The following is a 12,038-nucleotide window of genomic DNA, read 5'->3' as shown; positions in this document are numbered from 1 at the left end:
GCAAGAAAGCAATCAGCAAAGCACATCCTAATGCACTATCTATTTTTTGTGTTGGTAGAGCTCAAGCTTCTTGACAAGCATAATTGAACTTGATTAACTTGCCTAAAACTAACAGCCTAAAATCTGTTTATTTACTTATACAAATTAGTTAATCAAAAGAATAATTCTTTGTCAAATGTCTATCAAATCTATAGTTGTTGTTGTTGTTTTCATCATTATATCATTGCTATTATGTCACCATAGATGTCAGTTAGTATGAGAATCTGATATGTCAGATTAAGGAATATAATTCAATCATCAAGATAAGTGAATTTTTGTGACTGCTAAGCAGTGCGGGATGGCTGGTGCATTAGAGACTTCATGCGGACAAGCCTATGGAGCAAAGCAATATCAAAAATAGGAATTTATATTTACACCTCCATCATCTCTCTTATTCTGGTTTGTATCCCTATATCTATCCTATGGATGTTCACAGACAAATTACTAATACTCATAGGACAAGATCCAACAATCTCACATATAGCAGACTTACTGTGTATGCCTCATCCCTAACCTGTTTGCATAAGCTACACTTCAACCACTAATTCGCTTTTACCAGACTCAGAGCCTGATCCTTCCAATGCTCTTTAGTTCATTTGCAGCTTTATGTTTCCATATACCTTTTTGTTGGATTCTCGTTTTGAAATTAAAATTAGGAAGTAGTGCTGCTGCATTAGCCTCTGCTTCATCATAGTTGTTGCATGTGCTCATGCTTGGGGTATACATGAAGTACTCTTCTGCTTGTGAGAAAACTCGTGCCATATTCTCAAAGGATGTCTTCTTCAGCATGAGGGAGTTATTTTGCTTTGCTATTGCTTCGGCTGCTATGGTTTGGTAAATTTCTGTTTTGTTCTTTCTTTCAAGATTTTTGTAGTATTCATTTTTTGGCTACATGTATTTAGTCTCTTTGCATTTTTTTTGCATGCCAATCATAATCCTCTTGAATGGTGGTCGTTTGAGGGTCTTATTTTGCTCTCTGGGCTTTTACCTAATCCAGAATTGGAGACTTCAGTGCTTTCGCTATGGTATGCTTCTTTGCATATTTACTATATGATATTACAATAGAATGCTTCTAATTTTTCACTGCATGCAGTCTCACAATTACTAATTTGTACTACCACATACCACAAGGATTTGCCGCAACAGCAAGGTTTGCGGCTTTCAAATGAGTTGGGAGCTGGGAATACACAAGCAGCTAAATGACTGTTATAATGGTTCTTGTAGTTGCAGAGATTTGTTGTAGCCGTGATTCTCTTCTTCTGCCATTGTGTTTTGGTCTATGCCTATAGAAGTAAGAAGGAAATTGCAGATATGGGTCCTTTGCTTTGTCTCTCAATAGTCATCTTTCAAGTAAGTTTCTCACATTTCAGTTGGAGCTAAACTTTTGAAACTTATAACTTCTTAATTTTATCAATTCACGCAATACTATAGCTATACTATCAAATACACATTAGTTCATTATTCATTTAGAATATTTCTTTGCAATTAAAAAGTTAACTAATGGTGTATAAAGATTTAAAAAAGCTTACTCTTGGAAGTAATCTTCTTTCTGGGTTATAAAATAGCCTTACATCTTTATTAGGAAATGTTTACGTAGTAGTTATGCCATAGTCATAACCATCATAATCATATTGTGTATATTTCTTCAAAATAGATCAGCATATGATACCAATGTAGAAGTGATTCTTTCTTGATATTGCTTTCCATTAACTCACAAAGTTATTTTGTGCTATATATGCATCAGGGTCCCTAGAGGAAGTGGCTGGCAGGATTTTGGAGCATATGTAAATCTTGAGGCATATTATCTGGTTGGGGTTCCAGTAGGTGTTGTTTTGGCCTTCGTTGTACACTTGAAAGGAAAGGGACTTTGGATCGGAATACTGACAGGGTCTACTATACAATCATTTCTGCTTGCTCTTAAAACAATTTTCACAAATTGGGAAAAACATGTTATTAACACAAAAAAAATTCTACCTTTCTATATGTTTGGTTTTATTTCTACAACTAAAATTCATGTTCAACTTGATTATATATGGTCCATTTGGATACCACTTATTTTGCTGAAAACAGAAAACACTATAGCAAAATAATTTTTAAATGTGTGAATAGTGTCGTGGGGCCCATTTTTAATGAAAAAATTGTTGAAAAAAGATGTTTGTAGGTCCTGTGAACAATGCACGAGATCCACTGGTGTGACATAAAGCCACAGAAACACGCTTCAAAAAAAAAAAAAGTTGAAACGCAGACGCAGACGCCAGTCCAAATGCATACATAGTATGAAAATTGAGAACCTTATAACTATTTGTGACTGAAATAATTGGTGTCCAATTGAGTTGAATGGACAAAATATTAGACTAAACCATTTTGAATGCTTAGTTGTATTTATGTTGATGTTTTAGGCATTAAAAGCAAGAGAGAGGATGTTTGATGGAGATATTTAGTCCAGGCTCCAGAGTTTATTGAGTTGAATGGACAAGATTTTTTATTTGTAAGATGTTACCAAGGAGTTTAGTTTGGCTAATACTAATTTTTATCCAATGTATGGAAGGAAAATACAATAATATCACCATTCCATTTCTCACAACTTGAAACTTTGAAAGAAGAAAAACGGGAACTCTTTCCAATGTTTTGGTATTGGAAGATTTTACAGTTTTAATATTTAAACATCTTTTTGTTAGAGTGAAGATAGAATTACTACAACTTTTTGTTACATATATGTATCCATAAGTGTGTGTGCGTGTGTATATCTATAAAATCAAATGCATATAAAAATGAAAGTCATAAATAATGACAATATATTCGACTGAAGGAATTGTTCACTCTTATGTGTCCTCCCATAAGAATGAATAATATCTTCTATTCAACAAGCCTACTGTATGAAGTCCTCACAACTATGGCAAGGGGAAGCACCTTACTATGATTTAATGTAATCTCTCATTATTCTATTCGGTAAAATTTCTACCTCTATTTTGGGAAAAAAATCATGCTTGTTAGAGTTTCGGTGAGATCCGTTATGAATGTGAGAAAATTGAGCACTATATCATAAGTACCTAACAATTTTCTCAATAAGGAAGGTAAAAATAAAGTAAACTAAGGTACATCTTTTTTGAAGAAGAAAAAAAAAATAGAAACCAATTTTCCCAAATTCAAAGAAGGAGACTAAGAATGAAACTTCTAATAAGTAAAGGAATTAGCTTTAGATCCAATGCACAGGATATTTTGGGATTTGGACACTTGTTAAATAATTGTCATGTATTCACATCTCAATGAAATTTCAATTATAAGCTTTATTGCTGGTCACCACAAAATTACCCAGTGTTAAGACTAAGCAAAATAATCTGATAATATTACATACACAAAATATTTTTTGAATAGCAAATCTATATTAAAAGCTGAAGCGTAGCATTTAATGTTGCTACGCTCACGTTGAGCCACATCAGCAACCACATCATCATTTTTTGTTTTCAATTTTTCTTATATATATATTTTTAACATTTTCTCATTTAAAGTGACTTAATTATTTAAAAATTTAAATATCTTTTAACCATTATTTTTATTATTAATTTTCCAAAACTCTCATTTCCTTTTGCTTCTTCATCTCCCCACTACTTTCTACCTTAATATCATTCTTTCTCTACCCTTTTATCTTCCTTTATTTTGACTCTTCTTATTCTCAATATCTTACTATAAATTTGGCATTTTCTTTTTCATTCTATGCATAGTTTTCTCACACAAAAAGGTTACTTCTCTCTCTCTCTCTCTCTCTCTCTCTCTCTCTCTCTCTCTCTCTCTCTCTCTCTCTTTTTTTTTTTATTATGTGCTCTTACATACATAGTTTAGCATGTACGGCACAAAGTCCCACTTAACAACTGACTTAATGGGCTTGTCAGCTTGATGAGACTTAGGTTTCCCGATCCTTGATTGGAAGAGGCTTATTTACGAGTCGATTGAGAGAGAATCAAGAAAAAACCGTAACTGCCTTTATCTTGAGCTGAATCTTAGACTTGGTCTTGAACTTGATTTACAATGTTACCACTCAATCAAGAACTACATTGTCATGGATTTGCCAACACAATACCTAACTTGTGTGTGTGTGTGTGAGGGGTGAAACTTTTTATTGTTTTTGTATAATCTATCTATATCTATATATTACTAAAAGCTGAAGCGTAGCATTTAATGTTGCTACACTCACGTTGAGCCACATCAGCCGCCACATCATCAATTTTTGTTTTCAATTTTTCTTATATATATATATATATATTTTTAACATTTTCTCATTTAAGGTGACTTAATTATTTAAAAATTTAAATATCTTTTAACCATTATTTTTATTATTAATTTTCCAAAACTCTCATTTCCTTTTGCTTCTTCATCTCCCCACTACTTTCTACCTTAATATCATTCTTTCTCTACCCTTTTATCTTCCTTTATTTTGACTCTTCTTATTCTCAATATCTTACTATAAATTTGACATTTTCTTTTTCATTCTATGCATAGTTTTCTCACTCAAAAAAGGTTACTTCTCTCTCTCTCTCTCTCTCACAATTTGTTTTTCATTTTTTGTTTGATTTTTTTTTATTGCATCAATTCTTTAAGTTGATGAATTTTTGTGTTAATTAGAATTTAACTTTGAGTCGATGTAATTTAGTTTTGTGTTTTAAGTTGTTATCTTTTATATTCTCTTTTATTAAATATTATCCTACTGCATTATACATATAGTATATAATAATATATTGTTATTATATTACAATATGATGTTTATTGCTATATATTTTATTTTTACTCTTTTTTCCTCTTATATTATTTTATTCAATATTTAAATCCAATCACATCCTTTATACTATTAAATTATGCAGCACAAATTAAGAAAATGGCTAGACACAAACTTGCATTTCTTTACCATACATTGGGGGAATCAAAATATTTGTGTGATAAAGAGTCATATAATTTATAATTTAGATGACACCCTTTGAATGTGTCTAGGCCATATATTGATCATTTTGTAGACTTAAAAAGCTATTGAGAATGTACTTTTTGAATCAAGTCTAAAAAAATATGAACTACTATATATCATTTAGATAAAAACTTTTATCATAGATACATTAATACTTTTTTGCCACAAATTTAAATCACGCAAGCTTAATAATTTTATATTATGTGTTAGCATTGTCTCTACTTCTTCTTCTTCTTCTTCTTCTTCTCAAAAATATTATGTATCATCTTTAAAGGATGCCAACAATATTGATCTTATGGGAAAAGTTACATAAAATATTGAGAAAAAAATGTTTTATATTACAATCTACTAAAAATGTTTTTTAAATATTTAAATCTTTCTATTTTTCATATCACTAACGTGTTTTACAATTATCACATGTGTTAATTTAAGTCTTAATATCCTCAAGTTGTTTCGGCAAAAAGAAAAAAAAAAAAAGGTTGTCACAAAAGAGGAGTTTATGTAAAGTTTTTTGCAAAATGAAAGTAAACAGTGAAATAATGATTCATGAATTAAAAAAAAAAAATTATATATATATATATATCTATACATATTTATCTTGTGTTGTTGTAACTTTACATATGATTTTGCATTTATATGTTCATTTACTTTAATTTAGATGTTTATAACTTAATAATGAAATCTATAAACAAGGTAAGTAAAACAATCATATTTCTACCACTCAAAAAGTCACAATTTCTTTTTTATGAAAAAGGCATTTTACATTTCCTTGGAATTATTTTTAAATTTTTTTTTATAAAACCTTTGACATACTACTAACCTAACCACTTCATACATTAAAAATATTTAAGGCTCATTATTATTTCCCTTAATATATTATGGATATCTTAATTGATTGAGATCAAACTAGAGAAATGCCTTTCATATTTTCTTGAAAATTCAGAAGGAAAAAAAAACCTTTGACATACCACTAATGTAACTATATCTATAACTATTTAAGCCATCTATGATATCTATTTTTTATTGATAACCATAAAATTTACAACTAGCAAGGGAACATACAAAGTAATAAAGAATAAATGAAGGAAGAAAAAAAGAAATGAAATCAAGCGTCAATTAATAACCGTTATTTGGAAAATCAAAAGGTGGTCAAGAGGAATAAGAAATAAAATAGAGATGGCTATACAAAGGACATCGAAAACTTTATAGTGCAATAAATCAACCATCACATTCATTTAATTAAATCAATAATCAAAAATTAAATATTATAATACAAAATTTAAACTTAAAACTAATCAAACTCTAACTAGGGGAATTATATAAATATAAATATATATATATATATATATAAAATCATAATCTTCATACACAATGAATAGTTTTACCTCTTATTTAATGTCTATGTTATGCAAATCATCAACCAATAAATATATGATAATAGAAAAAATGTTATAGACAAGATTATGAAAAATATAATGAAACTTTTTTTTTTTTTTAACTCTTTATAAATTCTAGGGACTAAAATAATATTTTATCTAAAAAATTAACACGCGCAATGCGCGGGTCTGCGACTAGTTTATATAATAGTTTAACTAATCAACCTTAAAATTTTGCAACTAAGAGTAAGACTTGGTTAAAAAAAAATAGACCAATGACTTTCTTTGTAATGATTTCAGAAAATTAAATAGATTATTAAAGTGGTTTCGTTTTGATACAAGCTTAATCAATCACGATACTTTAATTAAATAGTTGTGAAAAATATTGTAAAAAATTATGTAGCCTACAATTATTGTTTTAGAAAACTCAAATCTGGTCTACCTTATCAAATTTTAAACTGTTACCCCAAACTTTTTTTAAAAACTCAAAGCTGGTCTACTAGGATTGAGATGGGTTAGATAATCAACTCGTCAAAATGTCAACTGTCTTCCCTTAGTTCCTAGTATTTATTTGGTACAATTTTTAGTAGTTATGGTAGACAATAATATAGGGTGTTGTAAAAGTTCAATTGATTAATTTTTTTCTTTTCTTTTTGGTGTGCGAATAAAAGTTCAATTTACCCATTACCGAATATACCTATAAGTCAAAATCATCTATATATATATATATATATATGTCACTTTTTTTTACCTGTATGTATCTCTTTTGTGTTTAACTTAACCTGTTTATATTCTCTCTCTCTCTTAAAAAAAAAAAAAATGCTTAACCTGTTTTTGAATACCAAAGTTCAGTCCCTAAGAAATTGATCGGCACTATACACTAAAGAAGGCTTCTTAAAGTAGGCTATTTTTAATGTTTTCTTCTTCTTGTTGTTAAAAAAAAAATTTCAATTGGTTATGTAACTTATGTTCAGAAACTGGATGGGCCGGAAGCAAGAATTGCTGACTATTTTGATATAATTGCTGGGACTAGCACTGGTGGACTTGTGACTAGCATGCTAACTGCCCCAAATGAAAACAATCGCCCTTTGTTTGCTGCAAAAGATATCAAAAACTTCTATCTTGATCACTGCCCTAAAATCTTCCCTCAACATAACAGGTAAATCTTGATGATAAAATATAAACCATCAACACCTATGCCACTAATGTTTAGGGGGTTTGCTTGTTTTGTTTTTGTTTTTATTTTTTATTTTTATAGAAAATATTGTTTAATTAAGTTATAGTTTTATTATTATTTTTTCTCATACACACACATATATATTAAGTTATTAATCTAATATAACCTTCTATATATTTCCTTGAGCAACAGGGTAATTACTAAAGCCATAGAGATGGTCAAAAAATTGACTGGTCCAGAATATGACGGCCAGTATTTACATAAAATCCTTAAAGAAAAGTTAGGAGATACCCATTTACACCAGACACTAACAAATGTAGTGATTCCAACCTATGATATCAAGCTAAGACAAACTACTATCTTCTCTAGTTACAAGGTTAGTCTACATCATTCAAAATTTAATTTTTTTTTTATTACAGTTATATATTATTGTTCTTTTCATGTTTGAATGTAATGTCTTTTAACAGTGTCCATATTAACAATGTCTTTTTTCATGGTTATAAGGTGAAGAAGAATCCTAGCATGGATGCCTTGCTCTCAGATATATGCATAGGAACTTCAGCTGCTCCAACATTTCTTCCAGCTTACTATTTTGAAACCAATGATCCCAAAATGGGCGTGAGGGAATTTAATCTAATTGATGGTGGTGTTGCTGCTAACAATCCGGTAATTTGAAGATTTAATTTTTATTTTTTAGTTTTCAAAACTAGCAATAAAAATATTTATTCATTTGTATTTGTTCTTTGCAGACTGAGTTTGCTATTGAAGAAGCAAAAAAAGAAATCATTCCTAGCAAAGTAATCGCCAAAGTTCGTTTTCTAGTTGTTTCCTTAGGAACTGGTTCACAAAAAATAGAAAATACCTATGATGCCAATGAAGTGGCTAAGTGGGCTTCGGAGCAATGGTTGATCCATAAGGGTGAAAGTCCATTAGTGGATACACTTATGGAAGCTCATAAAGACTCAATGGACAGTGATCTTTGGACTGACCTTCAAATCTTTCAGTCTCAACAATATTATCTTCGAATTCAGGTATTTACTAATCATTCATTTGTCATATAGCCACAAATTATGTCAAAAGAGAAAAAAAAAAGATTTAAAAAGCTTGAGAAATTTAATTATATATATATATATTATATATCTACATTCTAACCTACCACATAAAACAAATGCAGGATGATACATTAAACAGAACAATTTCGTCTATGGATATTGCCACCAAAGAAAACTTGGATAATCTCGTGAAAGTTGGAGAGGAATTATTAGATAAACCAGTTTCGAGGGTGAATTTGGATACTGGAATTCTTGAGCCTACTAATCAAGGTACAAATAGAGAGGCTCTCAGCAGGTATGTCACTATTCTTGTAGTATTTGAATCTTCAGAAACTTAGCATCATATCATAAATGCTGATTTTGCATGTTTCTACTTATCTATGCAGTGCAGCTAAAGTTTTATCCATGAATAAAAGGCTTGCTGAAGCAGGATCACAACACGGAAAATAAAGAATGGCTACTCCAAATGATATAATTTTCAGAAAAAAAGAAGTGTCTATGACTATTAATATCAATAAAGTTGAAATGCTAATTATGTTGTTATTAGCATGCAAGTGTCTCACATTGGATTTAAAATTTACTTATATGGAAAAGATAGTTATTGTTATCTCTATGATATTGATGCTTATGTCAATGGTATGAGCCAAATTGATTGAAGGATAAGTCTGATATGTGATCGATGTCATAATGACACAGCTATTCTGAGGCAATATTTAAAGGGCAACTAATGGTTTTGCTCAAATGGTCGTGGCCTTCAAAGTTTGATTTAGAGAAGAGTGCTGGGTTTCACAGTATTCTTGTGATGCTCAGGCTTCAAATTGGTCCCAAGTTTGGTATAATCAAATTCTAGCCTATCACAAGCGCAAATTTGAGCATGTTTTCTAAACTTCCCCTCAGCTCTATGGAATATCTCTCGCTAGTTTAAACATTTAAAGCTACCAAGTGTCAATGTGGTTCTTTCTACTTTTACGTATGATATACTGACTTGGGCCATTTCTTTTGGACCATGTTACATAGAGAAACCAACTAGGAAATTCTGCTTGCTTTACCCTTAATTAGTAAACTAAAGCCAAGTCTCACCTGGAATTGGATATAAATATCCATCAAGCATTTATAATTCGAGAAGGACAACAGTAAAATTGCTGTGCAGCCCCTCATACAATTGCTGGTAATTAAAGATCACTTGCAAAGACCAATAAAGAGTGTAATATATGCTTCATCACTACAGATAAATTTGTTTCGCCATTTAATTTGATTGCTTGATTCTAATTCTTCCTCTTATAAAAAAGAAAAAAAGAAAAAAAAAAGGAGGTATTTCTCTCAAATTCTACTAAAACTGCTCTATTTGAGCTCAATACATAATTTTAGATTTGAAAAGGGAAACTAGCAAGGGCAAGAAACCTCTTACATAAATACTAGTTGAAATACAACAAATTCATAGGGAAAATACATGAACAATTCAAAATTATGAATTTATATGCAGCAAGTTGTTATGAACCTTCAGGAGTAGTTACCATTGATGCCATGTCCAATTCTTCATCAGAATCATTCACATCTACATAGTCATAGTTGGAATTCACCTACATCCATTAAAAAATAGTCACCAAAAAGAAAAAGAAAAAAGAGTAGATCTGATATGGTCATAACTTGCATAAAACAAACTAACAAATATGAAAGCTATCTATTACATGTTTGTTTTCACAACCCCTCTTATGAAATGTAACTACTAGTCTGATTCACATGCTTTATAAAATAAAAAAGTCAGTAACCAATGCACAAAGTTCTCAATCTATGAAAGGTCATTGGTAGGGAGGTGTGCGTGTGTGTGTCAGAGAGAGAGAGAGAGAGAGAGAGAGAGAACTAAGGCAAGGCATTATTTGGTGTATGGAATGATTTATAATTTTTTTATTTTTTTATTTTTTTATATATATACTAAATTGCTCTTTACATTGACTGGGTTTATCTTTTATTTCCTTGTCATGGCAATCACTTCAGTTGGGCTAATACCGCTTACCATGGTTAGCTTGCAGTTAGTATATGTACAATGTGCCTAAAGAAGGCAGTTAATTCATATATTATATACATACACACACATAATTTCAAGCCTTCCCATATCATTAAAATATGTTTATAACAGAGGTCCTAAATTTGAAACCAAAAAGAGCATATTTGGACCACGGTCAAGGATTTCAGCCTGTAATTACTTGTTATGACTTATGAATGGACCGGAAATAACACACATTGATGAAAATAGTCAAGTGCTCGAAGAGTTCTAGACACCATCATTAGTAATATATATATTCATAAAATAATTGTTGACACGATTAGTGAGAGTATCTTCAATTTAACTATTATAATAAATCATGCATCTATTTCACGATCCAATTCTGCCAACTTTTTAAGTAGTACTCACTCATTAAGTCTTACAAGAGTAGCCTTCTTACATGATTGGAGGTTGTGGGTTTGTCCATGAGTCGGGTTTGTGCCCAAGAACTGGACCTGTAGACAATCGGGGAGAGGAATCGGTTCGGGTGAGTCAGGTCTCCTTGAGTAGCGGTGGGTTATCAGTTGGAGTTGAGGAAGAGAGATTAAACAGAAAATAGATTGCAAATATCTCATCTACTCAATTGCAGTCCATTATTGTTAAGTCTACCGAGTTTTGGAGTCTTTATATTGTGGCATTCATCAACATCTATGACAAAGATAGACATATATTAAAAATGTCAACACAAATATAAGTAGAAATAATTAATACGACAAAAATGTAATTAAAAAAATAAAGATAATAAAAAATCCTAATACTTTATATAAATTAAGCTGAGACTAAACTGAGAGTGAACGAGGGAGGGAGAGACAAAATAAGAGGACTGGACCGGACTTTTGTTTTAATTATTATTATTATTATTATTATCAGCCATTAAGAATAATTACAATCTCTAAAAAATAGGTTAGATTTTATTAGGCATAAGGATTTATTTTTAAAATAAATGGTTTTATTTTTATTAAATGGAAGGATTACTCAAAACACTCACTTTTTACTTATTTTATTAACAAAATTAATCAATTTTAGGAGCAAGTTTTACTTAATGGCCCATCATCATTTTTTTCAAAATCCTCCCTCTAACTTATTTTTAATAACAATTTTTTTTTTCTTTTTTGAATAAATATGATAGAATTTCATCCTATAACGATAAGAAACTTTATCAATTAAACTAACTATAACTCATAAAAGCTTTTTTATTTATTTATTTTAAGTTAATCTAAATTTTACTTAATAGACCCTTTATGTGCAAACACCTATTATTCAATTAAAAAAAATGATTAGTGAGTGCTAAGGGTACAATTGCAACTATTGAATTTATTAAAAAGAAAATTACAACATAATTCTTACTATCCATATTCTTTGCTTTTATGTTTTATTATATTAAATAAACTAATCT

At 30.1% G+C, this 12,038-nt stretch overlaps 1 protein-coding gene and 1 pseudogene across 1 annotated transcript; both read left to right on the top strand.

Moving 5' to 3' along the window:
- Positions 1 to 308: 308 nt before the first annotated feature.
- LOC112002071 (protein DETOXIFICATION 14-like) lies at positions 309 to 1,381 on the top strand (annotated as a pseudogene).
- Positions 1,382 to 7,295: 5,914 nt separating this feature from the next.
- LOC111992015 (patatin-like protein 2) lies at positions 7,296 to 9,162 on the top strand (the record flags this gene model as incomplete). The annotated part of the gene is made up of 6 exons (XM_065766220.1): positions 7,296 to 7,528; positions 7,739 to 7,922; positions 8,051 to 8,212; positions 8,296 to 8,577; positions 8,721 to 8,893; positions 8,985 to 9,162. Coding segments are annotated over 6 exons (1,098 nt in total), but the record flags the coding sequence as incomplete, so codon positions are not given.
- Between the last annotated feature and the right edge of the window lie 2,876 nt (positions 9,163 to 12,038).

Source organism: Quercus suber, unplaced genomic scaffold (genome assembly GCF_002906115.3).
Source record: "Quercus suber isolate HL8 unplaced genomic scaffold, Cork oak 2.0 scaffold_2, whole genome shotgun sequence".
NCBI lineage: Eukaryota > Viridiplantae > Streptophyta > Magnoliopsida > Fagales > Fagaceae > Quercus > Quercus suber.
Note: the sequence above shows the minus strand (reverse complement) of the source record. Positions and strands in the feature narration are given on the sequence as shown.